General features: G+C 33.9%; 3 protein-coding genes across 6 annotated transcripts in view; 2 read left to right on the forward strand and 1 right to left on the reverse strand.

The window, feature by feature from the left end:
• Nucleotides 1–7,506, forward strand: part of LOC130657470 (cyclic AMP-dependent transcription factor ATF-3-like) — a 31,462-nt gene extending 23,956 nt beyond the window's left edge. The window contains exon 4 of the mRNA XM_057460455.1: nt 6,787–7,506. Coding sequence (XP_057316438.1) covers nt 6,787–6,921 — 135 coding nt within the window. The 3' untranslated portion in view covers nt 6,922–7,506. The remainder of the gene's footprint in view (nt 1–6,786) is intronic.
• The window catches only part of LOC130657465 (mitochondrial amidoxime reducing component 2-like), a 32,172-nt gene extending 19,130 nt beyond the window's left edge, over nt 1–13,042 (reverse strand). Inside the window, exons 1-8 of one of the 4 annotated variants that reach the window (XR_008985144.1) lie at nt 12,767–13,042; nt 11,990–12,163; nt 11,005–11,179; nt 10,731–10,871; nt 10,518–10,579; nt 10,233–10,301; nt 8,828–9,886; nt 7,648–8,292 (exon numbers count right to left, since the gene is read on the reverse strand). Coding sequence is in view for 3 of the 4 variants with exons in the window: in XM_057460451.1 (XP_057316434.1) it covers nt 9,766–9,886; nt 10,233–10,301; nt 10,518–10,579; nt 10,731–10,871; nt 11,005–11,179; nt 11,990–12,163; nt 12,767–12,984 (960 nt within the window). In the remaining variant the exon portion in view is untranslated. Of the gene's footprint in view, nt 1–7,647; nt 8,293–8,313; nt 9,887–10,232; nt 10,302–10,517; nt 10,580–10,730; nt 10,872–11,004; nt 11,180–11,989; nt 12,164–12,766 lie in introns of those variants that run through there. The other 3 variants (XM_057460449.1, XM_057460450.1, XM_057460451.1) reach the window with 3 other exon arrangements.
• Nucleotides 13,043–22,825: 9,783 nt separating this feature from the next.
• LOC130656988 (sphingosine-1-phosphate phosphatase 2-like) lies at nt 22,826–26,749 on the forward strand. The gene is made up of 3 exons (XM_057459939.1): nt 22,826–23,384; nt 24,928–25,017; nt 25,276–26,749. The coding sequence occupies exons 1-3, from the start codon at nt 22,923–22,925 to the stop codon at nt 25,825–25,827; spliced, it is 1,104 nt and encodes a 367-aa protein (XP_057315922.1). The 5' UTR covers nt 22,826–22,922; the 3' UTR covers nt 25,828–26,749.
• Nucleotides 26,750–27,725: the final 976 nt, after the last annotated feature.

The raw sequence follows: 27,725 nt of genomic DNA on the forward strand, positions 1-27,725 counted from the left end.
CAATTTTTACTAATATTCAATCTCCACTGAAAATTCTTTACGACCAACATTTTATTTCTAATATACCATCTCTACATACCATTTCATTTTCACGGAATTTTTTCATTTGTTCTGATATACCATATCTTTGGATTTTCATTTTCACCCATATTCTATTTATAATGATATTTCATACCACTTACATTCTATTTTCATTGAGACTAAATCTTTATTTACATTCTATCTCCACTGGCCATTTTTATGGACTTTCCATTTGTAGTGATAGCTAGTTTACTTCTATCGACATTCCATTTTCACTGACTTTCCATTTACATTGGTATTCCAACAGCCGTGACATTCCATTTTTTCAAACATTCTATTTGTATTGATATTCTATCTTCAATGACATCCATTTTTATGAGTATACCATTTTTCAGAGATTCTATTTTCTAGGAAATTTTATTTTTCCAATTCCATTCTCGCTGACATTCTATTTCTCGGCATTCTTTTGCATGATATTCCATCTCCACTAACAGTCCATTTCTGCGAACTTTCCATCTGTACTGCATTGCATTTTCACATACTTTATACGCACCAATATTCCTATTCACTTTAAAATTCCTTTTGACGGACATGCCATTCTATTTTTGCGCATATTTCAGATATGCTAATTCAATCTTAATATAATGTAAGGAAACTCACATATTCTTTTCATTAATTCACAACTTAAATTTCGCATTTACTCGGATTTAACTCCACCTAAAAATCTGCCAAATACAACACTTTGCTCAAAATTTCCAACGAAACTTTACATTTATTCCCACCCCTTCGCCGCTGATATGCCAACATTTCATCAATACTGCAATCTTATTTTCAGCGATCATCCATTCTATTCTATTCTCATTTGTTGCAGTCGTTGTACCTCTACTGACAATTGATTTTATTCGTTATTCCATCTCAACTATTACTTCATCTTAATTAACATTCCATTAACACTAAAATTTTATTTAACCGACATTCCATTCTCAGCGAAGTTTTTTTGTCTACCGTCATTTCATAGTTACTATCCCTCCTTACCACAAACATTTCATTTGTATTGATATTCCATCTCTACTGCCATTCACTTTAAAGATGTCTCACTCTGATAACCGACATATCTCAAGTACCAGCTCCACTGACATATACTCTGTACTAAAATTTTATTCCCACTAACCTTCCATTTCCACAACATTTCATCACTATTCATACTTTGCCATTCATATTACATTTTCTTCAATATTACATATTCAACAAACTTTGATTTTCAGTTTAAACCGACACTCCATCTCGACTTTAATTCCAGCTTAATTGGCATTCATTCACGGCTAAAATTTTATTTCCTTTAGCAATCCGTTATTACATTATCAACATTACATTTCTACTGACACTTTGGCACTGAAATTCTATTTTAAGGCATTTTATTTTTTGATGAATTTTCCTCTCAGTTCTCATTCCATCTCTACAGACCCATCAACAGCCATTACAAAAACATTTTTGTCAACTTACAGTCTGTTCGTAATGTCTCCAATTATGTTTATAGTGAAAAATACATTTTCTTCTTAAATATGTTTCATCTCTGCTGTCATACCATCTCCACTAAGATCTTAGAAACATTTTACTTCCCCTGGCATATTACCTTTCTTAGCATTTTATTTCTACAAACAATCACAAGAAATTTTCATCAATTTTTCATCTTAACTATCATTTCACTCTTACTAGCACATAACACTCCACCTCTATTGACTCCTATTCCCAATGACATTCTACTTCGTCTCCCTCCTCCTTTCTAACGACAAATGGGCAATGACATTCCACCTCTACTCAACTATGTTTCTGTCTCTACTGACATTAAATCCCCATAAAATTTTGTTCCTGATATTTTATTTCCACCAACGTGATTTTTTTTACCGTCAATCCATCTCTGCAGACATCCAAGCTCCATCAACATTCCATTTAACTTTGATAAATACTTTCTCCACCGGAATTTTATTTCCAGACATTTAAATTCCATTAGCATTTTGTTTCCGCCGACATTGCATTTTGTTTGTGATTCTATTGTCATTTTTACATTACTGTAATTTTATGTCCACAGATACCTCCACCCATTTTGATCTATACTGTTCTTCTACCACTGCTGACATTGCGATATTATCACTCAATTTCCATTTCATAGCAACAAACATTTCTTTTTAATACTCATTATTAATATACTAAATTTACTGATGTTTCACCTCTAGCGAAAATTTATTCTATGACATTTCATCTGCAGCAAAATTGCTTTTTTTATAAATTTTATTTTCAATTTCCAGTGACATTTCATCTACTCTTACATTTTAATTGTACGGCAATTTTAACAACAGCCTTTTTTTCCGATTTCGATAGGCATTTCGATCGAAATCAGAATCGGATCGTTTTTCCTCGTCATTTCATTTTCACTAGCATTTCAGATCAACAGCAATACCATTTTCACCGATATTGTACCTTGAGGGAAAAACCTTTAACGGAAAGAAAATTTAGTATACAATTTTCACTAACTTTCCATCTCAATAGATATTTTTTCTCTAATCTGTTTCAATTTGTAGTTCATTCCATCTTCACTGAAACTTTATTTTCACTGTTATTCTGATTAAAAACTAATAAAATTCAGCTTATAATACAATACTTACCATACACGAATATATAATTACAAACTCTAGATTCAAAATCACTATTCACTAAAATCACTAAAAATTACTATTATCGTCAAAGAGGTCGAAAATAAACCTAAAATACTCACAAAAATATTTTGGCCCAAATTTACTTTGTTCGATAATGCTCGCTCCGGCATTTCTTTTACTTGATGTATAATCTTTCGATAAACATTCTCTGATGTGGACCTCGCTGATTTTTGTTATACAGTACATGCTTTTTTATAAGCAACGCCGAATTTATACAATAGCCCACAAATGATAAATACGTGATAAATGACAGTATGAATGGTATAATTACTTTAAAACGAAACCATTATCCCACAAATGTACCCAGAAAAAAGGGGGCTAAAGAAGTTTTGGGGACGCTTGTAGTTCTTTTCTAAGTAAGTAGCTAAACAATGTTTTGGAAAAGAATTTTATAAAAAAAAGAATACGTTTCACTCAACATTTTGCGTGTGTAAGATGAAAATCCAAAACTTATTATACGACATATTTCTTTGCGACCTAAATCGTAAATTTGCGACACGTTTTAAGGTCAATTTACAAAAATAAATCCAGAAAGTATGCACTATTGAGTTTAAATAAGATATTTCTACCAATATTTATTCATTCCAGTCACAAAGTTGGTTTCTACAACAATGTCATTGACATTGACACCCTTTTGTCTCTATCAATTTTTTGTATATTCTTCGACACGTTATGTTCCTTGACATCAAAAGTTATCTTTGCTGCCATCGTAATACTACAACAAAATCCTCTTCATCAATCTTTTATTTTACATTCCACTTCTACCGAAATTTTATATGCACGAACATTTTTTTCAAACCAGCATGTTATTTCTATTAAGCTTAATCGTACTTCTGCTTCAATACAATTTTACCTTCATAGATAATCCAATTTTACTGGCATAAGTCCATAGAGCGACAATTTTATGTCAATCCTCGTTCTATTTCTATTGACATTTCATTTTAATTTTCTTCGTATCTACCACTCTATTCTATAATAAATTTTTCCCCATTCGTATTTCATTTCATTCAAATCCATTTCGACAAATATTTAACTCCATTGATATTCCATCTTCTTAGAATTTCATTGCTACTGACTTTTTACTACCACAAATATTTTATCGCCAGTTGTATCCCATCGCTAGTGACATTTCATCGCTCCTGGCGTCACATCGCTACTTATATTTTACCGCAACATACATTTCATTTTTATAGAAATTTCATATCTACCGAATTTTATCGCTACTAACATTCCATTGCTACTGACATTTTATCCCTACTTGCATTTCATATCTACGGACATTTTAATCTACAGACATTTAACATCTACTGAAATGTCATATCTACTGACTTTCATGGCTACATACATTTAATCGATACAGACATTCCATTTCTACAGTTATTCCATCTGTATAGACATTTCAGTTATCTCAGCAGACATTTCATTGCTACAGACGTATCATTGCTACAGACATTCCATTCCTACAGACATTTTATTGCTACAGACAATTCATTGCTACACACATTCCATTGCTACAGACATTTTATTGCTACAGACATTTAATTGCAGCAGACATTTCATTGCTGCATACATTCCATTGCTACAGACATTTTATTGCTACAGACATGTCATTGCAGCAGACATTTCATCACTACTGACACTTTATCTCTAGACATTCCATTGCTACAGACATTCCATCTCTACAGACATTTCATTTGCTACAGACATTTCATTTGCTACAGACATTTCATTGTTACAGACATTTCATTGCTACAGACATCCCATTGCTACAGACATTACATTGCTACAACCATTTTATTGCGACAGACATTTCATCGCAACAGACATTTCCTATCTACTGGCATTTCATCTCAACAGATATTTCATAACAACCAGCATTTCACTGATACTGACATTTATTCTCTATAGACATACCATCTTCACAACTATTTTCATGCTAATTACACTTCCTCGCTACAACAAATTTTATTTCTACTGACATTCCGTCCCTACAATCATTTTATTGCTACTGACTTTTCATCGCAACAGAAATTTCCTATGTACTGGCATTTCATATCCACAGACATTTCATCGGTACTGACATTTCATCGCTAGTGACATTTCATCTCAACAGACATTCCATCGCTACAAATATTTCATCGGTATTAACATTTCGTCGCAACTGGCATTTCACTGCTACTGACATTCCATCTCTACAGACATTTTATTACTACTGCCATTCCTTCTCTAAAGACATTCCATCTTTACAGACGTTTCATATATCTACTGACATTTCATACTGATATTTTATCGTGATTGAGATTTCATTGTTACTGGCAATTCATTTCTCCAGACATTCCATATGTATCAACATTCCATCTGTACAGACGTTCCATTACTATTAACTATTCATCGCTACTGACAATCCATCATTACACACATTTTATTTCCACTGACATTCCATCTTTACTGTATTCATTTTTATTGACATAGCTACATTTACATTTTATCGCTACTGACTTGTCATGTTTGCTGACCATCGTTAATGAACTGGTTATTGCTTTCGAAATTTCATCACTACAGCCATTTCAACGCTAGAAACATTTCATCGCTACAGACATTTCATCGCCACAGACATTCCATTTTAACAGACATTTTATCGCCACTGACATTCCATTGCTGCAGACATTTCATTGCTACAGACATTCTATCGTTACCGATATTCATTTAATCCCAAAATCATTTCGAGTGCATTTCTAAATTCATTTGCTTCAAATCTATCTCGAATGGGGCATTTGATGTTCATTTCTGTAGTGGTTTCCTTTGCACCAAACCTTGTTGAAATCTCTCTTCTATTTTACGTACATTCTACTTTTATGGATATTGTAATAGGAGCCTTGCGTTACTACAATTTTACTCTGACACTATCCTTGCAGTTTAGTTCAACAACAATTTAAAATTATAACGCAGTTAATAGTCTATACTACTTAAATACTTTTACTTAATAATATTAACTAATTATTTTTAAAAAATCGACAGTAGAAAATTGCAAACTAGTTGAAAATGCAAAATAAAAGGTTGGAAATGTAAAGTAAAACCTCAAGACGGATAGTTTTATTAGCCCCGGAAGATTTCTTAAAGACAATTTTATAAAGCGGATATCAATGCATGTTTTTTCTATCTACCTTAAGAGAAAAAATTTGCAAAGGAAAAAAATATCGCTAAATTCTTGTAAAAAAATTTTTACAATTCGCGAAATTAAATTCTTGCAAGAAATCTGAACGTTTCAAATTTGCGAAATTGAATTCTGTCGAAAAATCTTTTTTTTTTTGATTCGCGAAATTACATTTCCGCAAAATTTTCTTGCCTTAAGATATTTACATCTTTTACAACCACAATTTGTTCAACAATCATTGTAGGTATTTTTGTTATGTAAAAAATGACTTTTCTTGACCTGAAAAAGAATAGTCCTGATCTGAGACAAAAAGAAACACAAAATATATGTATTATACATTTTAAAATATTGTAATTAGTACCTCTTAAAGCAGACACCTTTGTTAGCTGTGAGGTAAAAATAGAGAAATTCCTACCTTCATGGTGAGAGAAAACATTTGTTCCACAGGTGTCTGCTTCAGAGAAGTTTAATTGCTAAAATGAATTAATTGGTTGATGGAAGATTGATTTCCACTGTTTGACTTGCACATAATGTAGTTTTGGACGTACTAATTTTTGTGCAAGAAACCTGAAAGTTAAATTTCCCAAGCATTTATCAAAGTCATCTTAAAGACGATTTTAATGAGTCAGATTTAGTGAAAAGCGTACATTCACGTTGTAAGATTTCCAGGTAAACTAGTACAAAAACAAACGTTCATAATATTTACTTTTTACCTAATGTTATTTCTAACCTACTGTAGCATAACTAACTCTTCTTTTAACCTACAAAGGAATTTAATATTCTGTAAAAAATGTGTTTCCTATTCTACACTAGAATTGTAATTTTTTTGCATGCTATATTTTCTCTATTGTCTTTTAGCTTTTTATGTCAATAAATTATTTGCTTGTTTTTTTCTAGGAGTCTGACGACTTAGAAAACAAAAACAATGACCTACAGGATGAGATTTCTCTTTTACAAGCAGAAATCAAAGAACTCGAGACAATGCTTGACTCTCACCGTTGCAACATGAAAAGTGAAGGGACAACACCGTAGACTGACTAACCATTATTCAAGAACTTAATATTGACTATCATTTTTTTGACTAACGACTTTTTTGGAAAGACATCGTCTCCGCAGGAAGATTTTTAAGATCACCGCATAATTCAGAACCTAATTGGCCGTTCAACACGTAGAAAGGCTTATTTCCGGACCTTACAAATCTTCCGAATGCGGAGTATCGCCATAACAACTGACTATACACCGACTATACACGTCTTCTCTTACGTTACTGTCACTGTACTCTTGGGTGATTGATACAAGGGGAGAGGAGGTGGTGCATTTTTAGTTTTCGCAATGTGCAAAAGCTTAGGCTTTAAGATTAATGTCAGAAAAAAATCATTTGAAACAACGAAAGAAATCCTAAATGACGTTTGAAAACTTTCTTTTCTCACATTCGCGCAAAAAAATTCCTTAGTGCGCGCGCTTAAGTCTTTTAAATCCTTTTTTAATGTCTTTTTTCCGTGCATATTTTCCACTTTGCAACAACACTAGCTTTAAACAGGCCAATACGCGTGAAAGAATTTTTTTCACTTACTTGAAAATTAGTAAAAGTGTTTTGCAAAATAAATTGCGCAATCATTCCCTCCCCTTCCATTTCCACCATAAGCTTTTGAAAAGACGACTAGACAAAACGTATGAACTAACAATCACTTACTTCTAAGGCGGAAACTTTTAGCAAGGAATTGTTTTTCTATTGAGCAAAAACGTAAGGTTAATTGGTTACATTGTAAAAAGTATATTTTAAAAACTGTAACTTATCTTCATACATTCAAAATATAAAGAAAAAAACACATTTTCCAGGGCTGCCACTCTTTTTATAGAATCAAATTTGATGACATTTGATTGATGTTCAGTTTGATCTTTTTTTTCCACAAAAATTTGAAATATTTGAGGAGCTTTTTAATTTAATGTCACGAGTAAAGAATAAATTTTTGCTGTACCCGTGTAGCATTTCTATGTAGGAGGTAAATATTAAATTAATTTCTGAGAATTAAGATACTACGAATTACGAATAATTTTCTTATCTTCGTCAATTTATTAATGAAAAAATATTATATTTTTACTAACTTTTTGACTTTTAATCTATTTCAACTTCTTTATAAATTTGCATTTTTATTCGGCTTATTTAGTAGACTTTTCTTTTCTTCAAATAACTTCCAAGAAAGTTCTATATTTTGACTTGAGAGCCACTTCTCCATTTTCTGAGAATGCAAACAATTTGATAAACCAGTCTTATTAAGAGCTAATATAAACAGAACAAAAAATAAAACGCTATATATATATATATATATATTGTATAACAATTGTCCTAACCAATAATAATTCTTTACGAACTGGAATTTATGAACTAATGACGTCATATTCCTAAAGCATAAAATATTTATGAGAAGTTTATTAAACAAGCCGGGTTTTCATAGGAAAATGGTACTATATGGAACTGCTTTCAACGAGTTTAACTAAATCATTGCCAACAAATACTTTTCCGAGGAATATCATTTTTTTTGAAAATCCGGCTACCTTAGAGTACAAATTTTTGCGATAAAAGCAGATTATTTCTAAATGTAATTTTGCGAATAGGGTATAAAACCCGCAAAATAAGTTTCTTTTCCTTTAAGATAAGCTAAAAATACGATAAAGTCATTTTTTTAACCAACTGGAGTTTCGTAGGAAGACAAACTGAACAGCTTTTTTGAAACATTGGAAGGGCAATATTTTTGAAATTAGAAATCCTATATGATGTCTCGCTCTCAAAAACTTTCGATTTTTTAAAAAGTTAAAACATCTAAATACCCTGATAACCTAATTATAACAATGTAATATAAATAATATAACAATGTAATCATTTTTATAATATTGTACTATAATCGATAAAAAACCCGAATATATATATAATATATACCTCCCAACACCACAACGCAATGCTTTCTTTCGTTTTACATGTTCTGATTAAGATTAGAGCAATTCACAAGCTAAGCAAGTTTGCAACATAGCCTTTCAATCCTAATTAACGTCGGCATTCGAAAGCTTGCGACGCCCATAACACACCACGTCAAGGTTCACAAAATTGAATAAGGGCCTTTTTATATGAGACCGGGAGACTCGGTCCACCGAGATATCCCGCATGACCGAGATCTCGGTATTTGCGAAAGAGCGCTGAATAATGAAACCGTGTTTATATGGTGCATATTCGTCTCGCCCTGGTTACGTCGGGAAACTCGGTCAACCGAGATCGCGGGCAAGTGAGCCGGGATCCCGGTTAAACGGGATGGATATTTGTCCATGTAAACAGAAAAACCCGGTGGCTAAGTACGGAAAAAGTTTATGTAAGCTTTAGAAGAGCAAATAATTATCACTATTAATGCAAATCAATGGATATATTTGTTTTTGTATCATAGTGTATTTGTAATAAAAAGACAACAAAATCAGGAAACATGCTTAAAACACCAGGTTTCACTGAAATTATAATTGAGAATGATCAAAATTAACTTTTTATCCTGTTTCAAGTGTGTGGGAGTTTTGTGTAAGTTTTTTTAAAAAAAGAAAAAAATATCCAAAATTCCCTTTAAGGTGTCTACTCGATTCCCATCCGTCAAATAGACCTTAGTGGCATAATACCTTATTCGTGCTTGTCAATTTTTCGCAGTGAAAAAAATTTCGAGCGTAATAATTTTCGCACAAGGTCAAATTTTAGTTTTTGCGCAGGTTTTGCGCGTATTTTCTGATTAAATTTCTACACTGGCGAACGCGAAGGCGCGAAATTGTGTACGAATCTTGAAGCTTCTATTTGCTACACAAAGACATACTTGAGATATTGCATTCGCCGGAAAGATACTAGTTTTATATCAGCTTATAAACCGGATCGCCAACACGAATCTCTCCTTGCTTACGTACACCATAGTTAAATCCCAATACGGCCTCTCCCTTTAAAATAGGGTAGTCGTCACTGGCTGGACTCACCCTAAAGAAGAAAAACGTCACTAAAATATTTTGAACGGAGTACAACTTGGTCAAGTTAAAAATGAAAGCTTTGATTTCAGTACAGTTCTTTTCAAAATACACTGTTAAAAATCTGAAATACTGATTTCTGCATTTTGGTGTGCTATTCATTCAGTTTCATCTTTTGGGTTCAGCCAAGATGTTTTTAAACTTTTAGGGATATTTTAAGGGAAATTATAGGGCCCGACACTTGTTTATACTTTTAAAATACTTTTCGGTAACAAAGGTTACCCAACATATACATTAAATGTCGCCATTGTTGAAACTGATTCTCCTTCAAAAAATTTTTAAAAAACCCTCAAATTTACCTCAAGATCGTTGGTAATACATTTTTATCGAGTTCAGCAGTTGAGTTGTCAACAGCAACAGCAACACATCTACAAAGATGGTAAAACAAAGTTTGAATACTATAATATTTTACATGAAGAAAACCAGTAAATAGCATATATGTGAAATTATCCGAGTTATAATGAGATTTTTCAAACTATATCTTCTAGACAACACAGGTATAGGAAAATTTCTATGGTGCACAAGAAAACGTCTTCCTGAAAACGAAGCTTTCCTTTAGTCGTTACTCATTTGAAACTACTCACCTAGGACAGGGGTAAAGTCCTTGAAGATGCGTCTCGCCAATCTGTATCAAGCCCCATTTATCCTTAAAATAAAAGTATAAAAGAAATGTCAGAGCAACAGAAGACTATTTTCTCTAAGGAAAGTTGTACGGAACAAATGTGCAAAAAAAAATGTGCAAAAACATTTTTTTTAAATATCAGTGCTTGCGAGAAGGCCAAATGCTGAACACAAACCTCTGCATGTGGCATGCATTTGGTAACCACAATATTAGGTCGAAAGCGGCTAACATCAACTTTTGAATCCAAACTGAGATTTAACTCGGCAAGAGTCCCTTCTGACATGAGTAGGATGGGACAACTATCGGCAAACATAAGCTAAAAAAATAAAAATAAAGATGTGCTGAGCAATCTTGTGCGTCGCATCTTGTCTTTCAACATTAACCCCTTGTCAGCATCACATTTCGCATGCAACAAATGTTTCCATAGAAACAAAAACAAAATGGTTTACTGTGTCGTTCTCGTTGCTGTAGTTGGCCACTTTGACATTATTATCATCAGAAAAGCGAGGTTTTCCACCCAATTGGAAACAAAACAATTGACACCCCTTCACATTCAAATACTCTGCAAACCAATCGTCTGCCTCCTGAGATACATGAACACCAACGGCTGATTTTCGAAACACTCTAAATATAGATAGATTCAAGTGCTTTAAACAGAATTTTTTAGGTGTACCTGGAATAAAACAGATAAATTCGCAAGCAGAAACTTTTTGCAAATTTTATGCCTTTCCAAAAAAATTTTTTTATCTAATTCGCTATTTTTTTTTTTTTTTTTTTTTTTTAACTTTGATAAATTCTTTTTGTGGAATTTAGTAGCGTATAGATATCTTCAAAGAAAGAAAGAAAAATTGACCTCAAGAGCAGGTCTAGAAAATATTAGCTGTATTTATATGGAGGCAAACTAATTCTCTGAGACGAATAGTTTGTGTGAAAAATTATTGTTTCATAGTATAAATAAATACAATACAAAATCATTAGTCAATATACTTTGTCAATTTCGCCAAAATTAGTTCTAGCAAAAAACACTAGCTATATTTAGAACTTTGGAAAAAATAATTTCCACGAAATTTTGATTTTTTTTTCCTCTTTTTAAAAACGATTTAATAACTTTTTTTCTTCCGATTTACCTAAAACTTCATATACAATGCTCTGTGGACTAATTTGTGTATTTAAGTTCAGCTTTTTATTTTTCATATTAGGACTTAAAATTAGTTCTCACAAAACTTAAATTTTATTTTTGTATTTCTCAGTAAAAATATGTCTATTTTTCTTCATTTGCAAAAGCTGCTACTTGTAAAAAAATATGCCTAAAAAATTCGTTAATTTTGATTTTGTAAAGGTTTCTCATGTTGAAGTAAGAATATATGATCCATTATATTAAAATAAAAAAAAAATGATAAGCTCTTGCTGACCACAACCAGACAAGAGACTAACTTTATCTCTCTTGAAAATTCTCCTTCTGTCATAAACAAAGGTAGCTTTAACAAAGGCATTCCATCCACTTGTAAAACAATCTCGTCCTCTGTTATTTTCTGATTTATCAACACAAGCTTTGGGTATCTCCGCAAAGTCATAAAAGTTCCAAATTTATTCACCAAAACAAATTGCCTGAAAGAAACAAACAATAAATAAATAAACAAACAAAACAAGTAGCAAGTCATTTTTACGCTTTTTGTTGCAATTAACAAGCACAGAAAAAGGATAATGAACTATCAAGGATTAGTCCGTATATGTACGTCTGTCTGTCTGTCACGCAAAATGGTAGCTTAGCTAAGCAAGTAGCAAGACGCACGCAATGCGGTATAAGGAAGACGGGCGAACTCATGGATTTTTCTATGGGCCATCAACTAGTAATATTGATTACCAATCTAATTAATGGCAATATTATTGTTTTCAGTGAAATGTTACCTTTTCTCATTGCACCGGGTGATTTTTAGGCAAGATTTTCCTGCTGTAAGTTTGGCAAATATTTTATGTAGTAAAAATCTTAACAGTCAAATCAAATTTCACGAAAAGAAAGGTTTGTTTCAATTTGGCTGCACTTCCACTATAGCGATATAGTGAAAAATGCAGTCAAATGCAAACCACCCTTCAGAAGTAAGGTAATTCAGAACTGCTGTTGACAAAGCACTAAAACGCTCCACTAAAGCTGTGACTGAAAAATTTACAATATTCTACTAATTTATACAAAATATATTTAAATGTCCTTACCTGTCATGCTTTATTCCTAAATTAGTAACTTCAGCCGAGTTTAGTGGCATCCCTTTGCAAGATTTCACAGGAAATACATTAAGTGCGCTAACATATCCTACTAATTCTTTTCTACGTCTAGTTTTTGTTTGATAAACAATGGATATTACTAAAATAGCCACAGTTATGACACATAAGACGATTAGATTTTCATTTCCAAAAGCAATAACTGATTCCATGTTCCATATATTTCTCAATGAATCACATATATTTTACCTGAAATAGATAAATCACAAAAATAACGTAACATATCATATTTAAAAAAGTATATTAAAACAGTAATGTGATACAAGATTAAAGCAAACAAGTTATGTTAAAAGATACCAGTGCTAGGTGGAATTCATTCTAATTATTAATTAGGTTGTGATATTATTTTTTAGGTTTAAACTTTAGCAACTATAAACTTTAAACGCTGTTAAATCTGTTTTTCATAAGGAACTATATTTTGTTGGTAAAAATGTCATCTGTCAATTTAGTTTTTGGTTGCCATTTTTACCTTGACTTATCATCGAAAATATGTCAAAATGTAATGGAATTGATTACAGAGAAATTCCATTTCCATTTCAGGCAAAAGTCAGAGCCAAAAGGAGTTACTGCTGAAAACAAAACAAATAACGTCATGCAGGAATTCAAGCATATATAAAATAAATAAACTAATTTGCAATAAACATGAAGACTTTTGAAAACACTATTACAACATTAAAAGCTTACCTATATGAAGTTATACATGTTTTTTTATAAGCATGGCATAAGGCTTAAATATGGTCATTCTTTATGCTAAGCATTATGTGAACCATAAGAAAATGTTGCAAAGTTCTTAGGTTTTTTGTTTCGTGAACAGTTTTTCTTTTTATTCTGTATGTCAGTTAATCAGTATGTAATGAGATTTTAGTTGTAATTACAGATGTTTAAAATTCAACTTCAATACTTTTTTTCAAATAAGCATATATAGATATTTATATTTTGAGCCTACTCATGTGTTTTTCATAAGCATATTCCAATGAATCTTTTTGCCATTAAGCATAACCTTATTATTTGTGAGAAATAATAAATCTTGCTTAAGAATTAATGGTGAGGTTACAAATCTTGATGCTTTACAAAATACTCCAATGCATCACCAAGCATGAAACAAGGCTGTTGCTGCTTTGTAAGCAACACAATTTAACAAAACTCGTATTTGTTTTTAACGGCTAAAATAATTATACAGAAACTAACTAATATAAAGAATCAATAAGCATAGAAAAACAAACAAATACAACAGGGTGGAAACACAGACACAAAGAAAACAGAAAAGGGGCTGGTCACATTAACCACAACTAAAATTTGATCAGCCCAAAAAGGGGTGTGGCAAAATGGCTGACCAAAACAAACTGGCACTATATAAATTATATAATATCTAATAATAAATATATCTGGTAAGGTTTATGCCTAACTTTTGCAGTGCAGCAACAACAACAATGTGTTTGGTAAACACCAAGAATGACAAATACTTGGTCAACACCAAGAATGAACAAATATATATTTATATCCCTATATCCCTTGAGACATACCTAAGGCCATTACCATTATGTAAAGAACAAGGTAATGACAATAAGCATGCCTCAATATATAACAGTCCAAGAAAAACAACTAAATAAAATGAATCAAAAAACCTTTATACACATAGACTCAGAACACTCATAAACATTAAAACAGATACATGAACTTTACACATAACTTTACACATAAAAAACATAAACAAAACAAAGACTGTTTCAAAGGCAAACCCCCCAAAACAGCTGTTCTCCCTTTAACTTACAAAAACCATTTTAAAATGTCATAAGGAAATACTACTGATAAAAGAATGCAGAAAAAGCAAATATAAGTTTTTTCTCTCTAAATTTTGTTTATTAATGGCTTGAAGGTTCTTTGTCAGTTTTAAGATTTTTATTTCAATTTTTACAGTAGTCATAATATTTGTTTTCATTTTATTTATGTTCTCACTTTCATAAAAAGTTATTAACAAGGTCCCAACAGGTGTACATTCTTATTTTGTAATGATTATGATGACGATGTGCATATTTTACACGGCTAGCCTCACAAATTTCGAGGGATATACCCTGCCTATTATTTCCAGCGTGGACCATGGCTTAGACAGGGAGTCCTTCCAAGGCCCCTCCTGGGAATTTAATGCTAGTTTTGAGCTACGCAGATCCAATTTGGGTCAGCGCTCTACCAGACAATTCCCTGCAACATCCAACGTCCCACATAGTATGCCATCTCCCCAATTTCCCTCACATGCGTTGGGTTATGGTAACATTCACTCGCCCATATTGAATCGCCACCAAGAGGAATCGAACCCCAGTCTCCCGCAAAAATTGCAAGAGTTATAACCACTAAACTATGGCGCCATAATATCTCTTGTAATATCTCCTAGTTTTAACTGCTAGAGCTCAAGTATCATTTTGGTTCCAGATGAGGTAGACAAAAATGTTTATAAACAAGTTAAAAACAATATATCTGATCACCCAGGCTTTTCTTTTCTTAGAGCTAGAGCTTTCTGTGTCAACTGTGGAAATTATTTAACTGTAAATGAAAGGGTCCTAATAAAAAAATCATATTAGGTGTAAAGGCAAACAAGGGAATGGAAGCTTTAAAGGGACAAAGAGGGATTAACCACATCATATTTTTCACCCCTTTTGCGTAGCTATCACGCCAAAAGAGCAACGGTTATCACAGTTAGGTCAGTAAATCTAGTGTTAGCTATAGTAAATACAGCTAGCTAAATGCTTGTACGTTTAAAACTCTATCCAAGTGACCTTTTCCTAAGTGATATTATGTCACTCACTCCACGTGCAAAACATTTCTCTTTCCGCGTTTTTCTGCAGGAACAAGTTTTTCCGCGTTTTTACATAAACACGGTGTTTGGTAACCTTGGTTCCAGAACAACCCCATGGTCACACACTGGAACACGAATCCGGAACAACAGAAGGAATCCAGAACAACGGAAACAACTCTGATAGAACTAACCCAGTAGGAATAACTGTCCAAATTTTATAAGAAATATGTCAGTTTAGGTAGCGTTTCAAATATTTAATTAGTTTTGGGGATATATTGTTAGAAAAATCATGCACAATACACCTAGTGCATTCTGTTCCTATTTTTTTCGCATAAAAAGTAACACAGCTACATTAAAATTATACATGCAGGTTACGTTCCGCATACACAAGTACAAGTGTAGATTTGTACAGGTAGAATATATACGTATTATTCCGATACATGGATGAAGATGGTAGAGTAGAAGCATGGAGATGGTAGAAGACTATGCAGTCTTCTCATCTTATAGTTCACTCAGCCATCATTAAAAGAGCTGCCAAATAGAAATTGACAAATAAAAATGAAAATAAAAATCTTAAATTAAATATATAGAAAAATATGAAAATTCAAAATATGTTCAGTATAGTACTATACCTTTTTATCCAACCGAGGCGTCGAGGTTGCCTCTTATGGGCATATCTGTTAGTGTAGAATTCATAAAACCTATTCCTTTCTATTCTGTTTTGTGCATATTTCTCCGAGGTCTTAAATTCTGAACCTCGCAATTACCTTTCTTTAGCAAGGTAGTTTTACCTGTGTTCGATAGGCACAATGGAATGGTGAAGGGAATATTCGTAATGGACTTTTTGCAGCATTGTTTACGGAACTTTCTTAACAAAGAACAGAAAACCATTGTCGTCGGAGACTTGCGTTGTTGTATCTTCGTCACGCCCAAAGATTTTTGTTTTCTCTCATCTCATATTAAAAAGGCAAAAATCCCTGGCAACGAGAGTGGTATCTTTGTATAAACTCGCTCTATAATAGGTGATTTTGTTACTACTAGATGGGGCGTTGAGGAACATATTCATTTCTTGTGCCTTGTGATGTTGCCGCATATATCTGTCCTGACTACTGCTGACAAATTTGGTACTGTTTTTTTCCGCACTGTACCTTTTCGATATTTGTGAGGCTAGCCATGTAAAATTAGCACATCTACTTATTTTGATCCCTAATAGAATCAAAGCTACCAAAAACCTGGCTACCTAGTGGGTCATTTAATTTTGTTTAGTAATAATGAAAAATTCCCCAAATGTATATTTCATTCGTGTTGTTTGCACATGAATGCATTTTCTGGTCTGTGAAATATGCCTATTACTACGTGCGTAGTTATCGTGCAAGTGTTCCGTACGAAATTGACCCGTTATACGAGGTTGGTCATTTTTCGCACTTGTACGAAGGTGGGCAATTTTGTACGAAGATGGGCAATTTTGTACAAAGATGGGCATTACAATTGCTGTACAAAAATTATGCAACGAATAATTTGGTTTAGAAATGAATATCTAAACATTGCTAATTACATTCAGTAAACATTATAATATCTATATTATAATACCCGAATACGTCTGTCTGTCATTGCTCCCACTTAAAACTTGATTCTTTTTATCCATACCAACTTCGTACGACTTCAAATACTATATACGAGGTTGGGCCTATTTAACTTCTTCTATTTATTTGAATTTTTCTGATTCGAACCAACCTCATACAACCGAGATAACTTTGTACGAGGCTGGGCCTACTTCACTTCTTCTACTTAGGTTGATTTTTTTTAACAATACCAACTTCGTACAATTTAAATAACTGTGCACGAGGTTGAGCCAACGTCACTTCTGCTACTTAACTTGAATTTTTATGAACAATACCAACTTCGTACAACTGAGATAAATGTGTACTAGGTTGGGCCTACTTCACTTCTTCTACTTAACTTGAATTTTTTTTAACAATACTTACTTCGTACAACTTAAATAACTTTGTACGAGGTTTGGTCAACGTCATTTTTTAACTTGAACTTTTCTGACTCGAACCAACTTCGTTCAACTTAAAATACCAAGACACAGATGAGGACTACTATATATTATTATTATTATGGTCTTTACATCGATTTTTTTTTTTGTTTACTCTATCAATAATTTGTACCAACAAAAACTGAACGCGGGTGAACGGATAATCTCCCTATATCAAATTCGCATGGGTACTTCATCCGGATGTAATTGGTGATGACTCCAGTTGATTCTGCAATGTTCGACTCGTGCATCAGTTTTTGATAAAATTGAGGAGTTTTTTTGCCAGTATTTCGTTAAAAAATGCTTGATACTTGGTACCAGAACGTTTAATCAGAAGCAGAGGATTTACTTCAGGCAGCTTCGATTGTTGCACCAGGTAGTTCAGGGTACCGTTTTTGTATAATAATGGCAAAAACTCTCTCCTCCACTGCCTCTCTCCTTCTTCTTCGTCTTCTACTTTTTTCTCTATTAAAGGAAAGTAACCGTTGTTTGCAATATGTAAACATAGATTATAGGGTTTTACAGCCAATTTGGAGCATTTAAAATGACACCAGACAAGACAGCAATCGCATGGAATAATTGATCTTCCTTTTCCAATTTTTCGTCTGCAATGACTGCATTCCCACAAAGGCGCATGTTTTTCTCCTGTATCGTTGCTGCCATTTTGCTGTATGCTTTTTGAAACAGAAATCTCTAACTAGCGTTATATCAAGCAACTCATCCACCACAGTTTCTAACACCTCTAATTGGACTAAGCTGTTTCCATACACAGATTCCTTAGCAATTTCCATTTGAGAATCGCCCTAAAAACGGATAATTTTTCGAGTTGACAATTGTATAACCTTCTTTCTTAAGAACCTAAGCTCACAAGAACATCTAGACCAAAGCCAGCCAAAAATTAAGAGCACCATATGACCATGCCGAGCCTGCAGTTTTCGTTTTATAGCACGTGGAACGTTGTATATTCTTCCACATAAAAATTCCACCATTGTTTTATAAGTCTATTCGGGTATTATTACGGAATTCCGTTTAGTCCTTTCAAATTCTAACTATTCCTGAAATTTTTCTTCCATGTACCTCTTTTCAGTCTCCATTGTGCTGAACATAAAAACACGCGTTAAAAGTTTTAATGTAAATTTAAAAATATGTGTTCGAAAAAGCACTCGAAAAGGTCGAAATTTACCTACCTTTTCCTATCGAAATAACTTAAAAGGTTAGAAAAAATAATATATTGAAAGTTTTTGCGTTCTTCTCCGTTCTCACTCAATTATTAACAAAACCATACTTACAAAAACAGTTTCATACGAGTCACGGAAAGGCACTGAAGACAAGGGTGATTTACAGGTTTTTTGCACGAAAATTCAATATAGCATAAAATTCATAAAGAAGTCGTCCAAATATAAAAAGCCTAACAGGTCCTGGGGACGAGGTTGATGAGATCCAGACAGGAGTCTAACCTGCTCGTCTCATTAGTATTTTTTCAAATAGTCATCCAGATCGTAAAACGAATGTATTCTTTTTGAAAAAGAAATTAAAGAAAAGTTTTATTTTTTGACAATATTCGCCGCTGTACGAAGATGGTCAGTTTTGTAGGAGGATGGTCACTCTTAGCGCTATCGCAAAAAAGCCCAACTTCGTACAGTGAATGAGGTCGTACGTACGATGGCCCCTATGGCTCACTTCTCTTCTCAATAAAAACACTTCTCTTCTTAGTCAAAACACTTCTCTTCTGTATAAAACACTTCTCTTCTGTATAAAAACACTTCTTTTCTGTATAAAAAACTTCTCTTATATATCTTTTGACTGCACAAATTAAGGCGATATAATAATCAATAGCTTCATGAGCTGTATCTGGCTTAAGTTTGGAGAAACCCTCCATTGGAAGAACTGTTTCCGCAAATTCAATAAATTCAGGCTCATTATCGTGATCTGGTACAGATAGTTCGCTAAACTCTTCTTTTTCATTAAGATCTAAAGTTTTAAAAAGACTTGCAACCATATAATTCTGGAACAAAGTACAATGTATCAGGACTTCCACGGGGACCAGTAGCACCTTTGCTTGGTGCTAACAGATGTTGATTCCAACGAATCGCAAATTCATTAAGGTTCTTCCTGATCAAATCCATCAAGCAGCAGCGTACACATTCAGCAATGAGTGCATCACTAGCATCTAAAAATCCTAAGTCTGCAAGTTCTCTAAAAAATATCCTCCACCAACTTGGTCTGTCTTTTGAAAGTTGTGACCAAAAAGATTCGATTCTTTGATTAGCTGTTGATGTACCAACAATAAAACTGCCAGTGCCAGCATATTCGTCATTATACTGACATCTTAATGCAATCTCAACATCTTCCATAATACAGTTTTCAGTACCATCATCAGACCTTATTCTTGTTGAAAAAATATGTCACATGGCGAGGGGACTGGTCCGGTGTAAAATACCTCACAAAAGGTTAAAACCACGGACCAATGATGTAAAATTGCGGACCAGATTTTAGAATACCAGTTGTAAAGAGACACAAGCAGGGAAGTGTTAAGTGCAGAAGAGAAGTGTCAAAATACTAAAGAGAAGTGTCAAAATACAGAAGAGAAGTGTTTCTTTATATAGAAGAGAAGTGATTTTGATTTGGAAGAGAAGTGAGTCATAGGGGCCATCGCACGTACGGAACACAAGAATCAAAACAAGATTTTAATACACCTTTACGATAATTCGGGAAAACTAACACTCCATCGCAGCTTATTTTGCGATCAGAGGAGGTAAATATCACACTTTTACAAGAGTTTGTTACGGAGAAAACACGTTTTTTCGTAATAACTTTTCTTGCCGCGTTTTGTTTTTAATAAAAAGTGCACATAAGTTGTATCTTATTATTATTAACGTTTCCTAAAAATTTGAAAGAAATTAATACGACGGAAGTTAAAAACTGGAGAAAACACGCTTTCGTCTCTAAAGGCCTGTTTCCATACAGCTACATTTTGCGCCCAGTCGTAAAATGCGCCGCGACTTTTATCACATATACCGAACCATTTCCATTAAGCGATTTTTGCTCACGTGTTTTGCAAAACATGGCTGATGTAAACAGACGATATTTGTTGCTGCAAAATTTGAGAGTAGTCCTAGCAATATTTTTATGGCGTAGAAATAAACAACGTTGTAAAATACGTAAGAAAAACATGTGGATGAGACGACTTTCCATAGAAAGAAGAATCAAAGGACTATACAACGTTTTGCTTATGGATTTAATGTCGTCAGATCACGAGTAGTCTTTTTAAGTTTGTTTACAATGTTGTTTCTTTGTGCCTCCACAGACTCATTAATGTTATTTTATTTTTCATCTACTTCACTTGATTGATATATAATCTGATTCTCTACATTCATTTGGCTTTGACAAAAATTTAACACAGAAACGAGATGTTGCTAACCATCTTGAAATGATCTAATTAAAAATTCTTTCGTAATTCATGTAGATTGCTACCTTTTGATTGGCTGTTAAGCAGAAGCGCAAAATGTAGCTCGCAAAAAGTAGAGCCTGTTCAACATTTTTTAAATCGCCCCAGCGCATGCAAAAGCGCGAGGCATTATTCTGATAATGCGCATGCGTAGATCAAAAGTCACGGCGCTTTTTACGACCGGGCGCAAAATGCAGTTGTATGGAAACCGGCCTTTAACAAACTCTCATAAAAACACGATTTTTACCTCCTTTTTCTGATATTGTAAAACGATGGAGAGCCGTAGGAACACATCTCTTATAATAATACGGAGAGTGTGTCTGTTTGTGTGTCTGTAACAGGCAAAGTGTATATCTTCATTTTCCATTGATGTTGCCGAAAAATGCATGTCTAATATGTTAAATTTTCTGACGTTACGACGCGACAAAAATAACACTACTTTAACGTCAATATCCTATATTAAATTATTGAAGCCATTACAGTGCACCTAAAACATTGAGGCCAAATAACTTGGAAACGAGGTGGTGACGTCAATGATTTTTCACCGCGTGGGTAACTAGGGACCACCTAGGACCAATTTGGGTAACTTTCCCAAACCTGGGTCCCCGAATCCGTTTCGGAATGGACGGGTTGATGACGTCATTAAAAAACCTTTAAACCCTAATATATCTCTGCAACCGTTTGTCAAAAGTACATGATCCTATACATTTTCTTGCTCAGCGTTTCAAGATCTATACGATGAAGGCAACAGGCATACACATTTCTGAAAAAAAAACATTTTGTGTTCTGACATGTCTCTGCTGACGTCATCAAAATTTTAATGACGGTTGTTTTTCTCTGTTATTCTGTTCTGCCCAGATTGCGAAAACGGCTTGTTTACAACCGGGACAGCCGGATTATGTACACATGATCCGATTATGTTTTTTTTGCACTGGTTATGTAGTGGTGACCGGATTATGAACGCTGATATAATGGCTGGCCAGGCAGGCTGTGATTGGCATTTTCTTCGAACTTTTGTGAATTAAACATTCTCTGGAAGTTAGAACACCCCTAAAAACTAGACATGGCGGAAGAAAAAAGTCTCGACGTAATTCTTAGTATAAACTAATCTTGTAGTAAATACATTTCAGCATAATATACTTTGAAGTAACTAAATTTCACGGAACCTAAATTATTCTTTTCGCGGGAATTAAGTTTGAAAAGTTATTAAACTTGCGAATCCCAAAATTTAGTATTTGCCGCGAAATTTCGTTTCATTTGAGAGCAACAACAACTTTGCCACCAGGGCTATTCGCTTGTCAGAAGTGATGACGAATGATATAACTGTCATACATAAGCCGGCCTTCCCCGATTATGTGCGTTCTATAATAAGTGAGAAATAATAGAAAAATGCCATACATAAGCCGGTCGGCCCCGATTACGTTCGTTCTATAAGTTTCGAATAATATTTGACTGTGTCATACATAAGTCGGCCTGCCCTGATTATGTTCGTTCTATAATAAATGAGAAATAATATTGCACTGTCGTATATAAACTGGCCTCTGCCCTATTTATTGAGTATATATATTTTTTGAGTAATAAGCCGGCCTGTCCTGATTATGTTGCCCTGATTATGTATTTTCTGCCCTGTTCTTAACCGGTGCAAGCTGCCGTACTTAATCAGGCCGATGTTCATTATCCGGGCAGAACAATCCCGCCTAAGTGGATTTTTCCACGGGCCTTATCGACTAGTGTACAATATTTGGTAATGTGATGTGGGTGTGTGTGTGTATGCTGAATGTTGGGTGGAGGATTTACTTAGCTAGCTATAATCATGTTAAGGTTTCTTAGTCAGGTCGACAATGTTGTTAAATTTCAAAGATTATGCGGTTTATCTTGGGAATACAAAACTAAAGTCAGCGTAGATGGAGAGGACAACAGAGAGGACAACAAAAAGCGTGAAGGCGACATTGAGTATTGTTATAATCCAATTCTTCATAAACTATTTGAGCTTGGCTCTGAATTGGGAAATGAATTATTTTACATAACTTTCTTTCCGTTTGTTTTCTGGAATGTTGATGATTATATTGCAAGAAGGTTAATAGTTCTTTGGGTTTTTAACATGTATGCTGGCCAGGGATTGAAAGATGTTTTATGCTGGCCACGTCCTGATTCCCCACCGGTTTTGAGGTTGGAAAAAATATATGAAAGTGAATATGGGATGCCTTCTACACATGCGATTGCTGGATCTATTATTCCTTTTGGGCTAGTCTACTTCAGTTATGGGCGATTTCAGGTAAACGTTTAGGTATGTTTTAATTCTTCTGACTTGTCAGTTGACAGTGGAAAGACTGGTATTAACACTGTCCTGACCATCTTTCAATGTGTCCAGCCTGTAAACCCGAGAGCTCAACTTTTATATTTGGTTTCAACGTCAAACAGTGTTTTAAAAAAAAAACGCCAGAAGCGTCTCATTTAAACAAATAAAAATGTGCATATATAATTATATAATAACTAGTCAATAAAGCCCATCTATTGTGTAGAGCTTAAAACGCTGATCAAGAAAATGTATAGGATCAAGTACTTTTGACAAACAGTTGAAGAGATATTGGGGTTTTTTGATGATGTCGTCAACTCGTTCATTCCAAAACGGATTTGGGGACCCATGTTTGGGAAAATTACCCAAATTGGTTCAGGTGGTCCCTAGTTACCCACGCGATGAAAAATCATTGAAGTAACCACCTTGTTTCCAAGTTATTTGGCCTTAAAGTTTTTAGTGCCTGTAGTGGTTTCATTAATTTTTCATTAATTTAATAAAGGTATTGATGTTAAAGTAGCATTATTGACGTCGCACCGTAACGTCATAAAATTTAACATTTAAGACTTTTTTTGGCAACTTTGAAGAAAATTTTGGCAGCATCAAAGGCAAATGACAATATCCACTATGACCGTCACATACACTTCGTATTATTATATAAGATTATTTTTTTGGCTTTTTATTATCAACATTTAAATCATTTTTTAAAATTTATTTCTAAATTGCCAAGTAGCAGAATCCATTTCTTGATTCGTTTTATGTATAAGAAAACCAATTATTTTTTTAGTATTATCTAGAAATTCATATTTTTCTCTAAATGCCGCATGATCCAACAAGGCACATGCAGGCGTTGATAGTTGTCGAATCTTTCAACGTTTCAACCCAACTTTTAGGGAAGTAGCCCATTAACAAGTGGAACAGCCAAGCGTTCATAAAAATACGATATTGTTTCACATCACCAGTTTCGTACAATTTGACTTTTACGCCTTAGGTTGTTAAGGGTAAAAAAGGCCCTATGATTCTTTTTGCTAAGGCAGTACTTGCATTATGAATCCTAGTGGTTCTCTGATTTTCTAAATTACACCATATGCTGTTTAAACAAGTTAACAAGTGTCCTCAAAAGCAATACCAGTGCTTTTGAGGACACTTGCTACACCAGGCAGGTTTAGTGAAAAAGGCCAGGAGATGGAGGTCTCGCCTGAAGGTTAATAGCTAATTGCTTAGTTTTCAGAGCTTAAACTGGTATTCAAAGCATAAACTGTATGGAATTATGTTACATCTGACTCTGTTTTGTCTGTGTATTTTTAGACTATCAAAAATTATGTTACATGAGCTACCGATGTATACATATAAGAAAGTGTTATTTTTTAATTAAAATATCCCATCATTAAGGCAAGTTATTACTGCTGGGATATACTTTAGCTCCCTCAGACCTCTAAGCACAGAAATAAACAGTGGTCTCTCCTGTAGATATTTGTATCCATGTGGATGAAGTTATTATATTTTTTATATATATATACAGTATAATTTGGCATATGGGATACTATTCTTCATTGGATGGACAACACTTGTTTGTTTAAGTCGTATCTACAGAGGCATGCATACCTTTCAGGTAAAATTTTTCTTCTGTTGCACCAAGCCACTGGCTTAGTTTAGAAAAAGTGCAATTTTGCATGGTAACTACAAAATGTAAAGATGGCTGCTAGCAGGGAAGTTAGGGATTGAACAGGAAACTTGCGCCTAAGTAAGAAAGTTTAGATTTAATAGGGAATTTTTGTCAATACTCTAGCAATCTTGTCCATATGAATTGCAATCTGAATAGATTGGTATTTTAATTTTGGCATCATTTTTCAATTTTTATTTTGTGCAGGACATAATAGCAGGCCTCTCCGTAGCTGCATTTGTGACAGCATTATGGTTGCCATATTTAGACCTCAGTCTTGAAATCTTTCTGTCCTCATCGAACGCTTGGATATTTATATTTTTGATACCCACTTTAATGATTTACGCCTTTCCAACGCAATGTATGGAAACTCGCAATGACACTGCCCGAATTATATCTGTGGGTTGTGGTTGCATGCTTGCAGCTTGGAATGATTATTATATCGATCAAGTTCCCTTGCCTAATCCATACAAAGGAGCTCCAAAACCAATCATCTCCACGGACGTTGCTGCATGGATGTTGTTTGGGGCGTCCAGGTTTATCATCGGCGTGTCCATGTTAATACCCATAAAAATTATTTTGAAGTCTGTTATATACAATATTGCAAGTATTATGAATTCGACTAATGTCAAATCCACTGACAGAAAAGCCAACGAATCTTTTACGATACCATATTTATTTATAACGTACCTTTCAATAGGATATACAGCTTTTTATGTTGCACCCAAAGTGTTCACTTTTGTTGGATTAATTCTTTAATGTTATGGATACGTGTGTTTCTGATTTAAAGAACTACTTTTGTACCCTGTGCATATCAATACTGTTGTAGAGAATCATTGTTTTTTTTTTGTTTTTTTTGTAAATTAATTTTTCTATGATGCCTTTATTTTCAATGCATGTTCGAACAAGACATGGCAATTCTATGAGAGACAAGTATATACACGCGAAAATCTATTGTTCTCACTATAAGAGCACATGCTTTTAATTGGGTGCAAGTCCGTCTCGTAATATTTCAACTTTCAGTTGAAAACAGCAGAAATAGGGATCTTATTAAAGGAAATGAGATATTGATACCTGGTCGATGTATGGTAGGTTTTTTTCAGATTGCGATTCTTAGATTGTGTTTTCGCAGTGCTGAAACAACCCTTCATATCGTATGTATGTAAGCTATGACTTGCATGCGTATTCACTCTGTTAGGCAAGTCGGGAACTTTTAAAATATGGTCAAATGTCTGAAACAAGTCCAGGAATTACAATCAGAACTTTTTTTTTAAATATTGGCCAAGCTCGAATTTCAGGTCTGTTCTTCGGAATAAGCATTAATTTTAAAGTATCTTGTTTCTATAACCTTGTTATTAAATGTGCATTTTAAGGTAATTTTAGGTTGCGAATGTTTCCGGAAAAAACATTCGCGGTTTTACGAAATTAGAATTTTTTGTGGCAAAGTATTTTTGAGGTTTTACGATATTAATTTTTTTTTTCGGGTCAAAACTTGTCTGTGTTTCTGCAAGACTTTAAATTTGGTAACAGTGCAACTGGATTTTATAATTTTTTTCTTATAGCAACAAATTCTAAGAGAATATTTTTAACTGGTACATTTTGTCATATTTATATATATTTAGATATTTGCTTACCTCCTTGCTTTTTGTAATATTGTACATAATTATAATGCGAATTTAAACTTTGGCCTTTTCTGTTTGTTATCTGGAACCCCAATCGCCCAAACCCTTTAAATTTTGCGAGCTAAAAAGTTGCATTTCGCGAGGATTTATTTTCGCCAATCAATGGTTTTCGAAAATTTCACGAGAATTTATTTTCGCGAATCGAGGCTTTTTAAAAATTTTACGAGGTTTTTTTTTTTGCGTAACAGGCAAAATATGGTATCAAATATATATGTCAAATGCGCCTGGAAAGAATAAAACTTATCCTCTTAACTAGGGTTTGTTGCCTATCCCAAAGCCGCTGGTGCTTATTTTAACGGCTTACAAGACCCTGGCAGGGGCTGCTTTACATAACCAGTATATTGGTTACTATAAATAATTAATTAGTTGTCTCGATGTTACAAATTTTCAGCCCAGAAAAAAAATTTAATCGAGCCCTCGTTCTTCATGTGCACACGGCGAGGTCGAAGGATCTGCGTTATGTTTTTCAGTGCTTGATTTTGGAAAATTTTATTTCAAGTTACAAGTTATTCTTTAGATAGATAGATGTGCATATTTTACATGGCTAGCCTCACAAATATCAAAGGAATGTACCCTGTCTATTATTTCCAGGAGGGGCCATGGCGTAGATGGAGAGTCCTAGAGTATTTGATGCTCATTTTGAGCTACGCAGACCCATTTTGAGCTACGCAGACCCAATTAGAGCCCGCGCTCTACTAGACAACTCCCAGCAACATCCAACGGCCCACACAGTGTGCCGTCTTCCCAATTTCCCTCACATGGCTTGGGTTAACCCGGGGCTATGGTAACATTCACTCGCCCATGTTGAATCGCCGTCAAGAGGAATCGAACCCCGGTCTCCCGCACAGAGTACGAGAGCTATAACCACTAATCTACGGCGCCACACCTTGAAACTAAATTTTTATAGCAATGAAATCTTTAAAGAAACATTATTTCTGAAAATATGTGGTAAGTGTGTGATTTTTATAACTATTT

Source organism: Hydractinia symbiolongicarpus, chromosome 9 (assembly GCF_029227915.1).
Source record: "Hydractinia symbiolongicarpus strain clone_291-10 chromosome 9, HSymV2.1, whole genome shotgun sequence".
Lineage (NCBI taxonomy): Eukaryota > Metazoa > Cnidaria > Hydrozoa > Anthoathecata > Hydractiniidae > Hydractinia > Hydractinia symbiolongicarpus.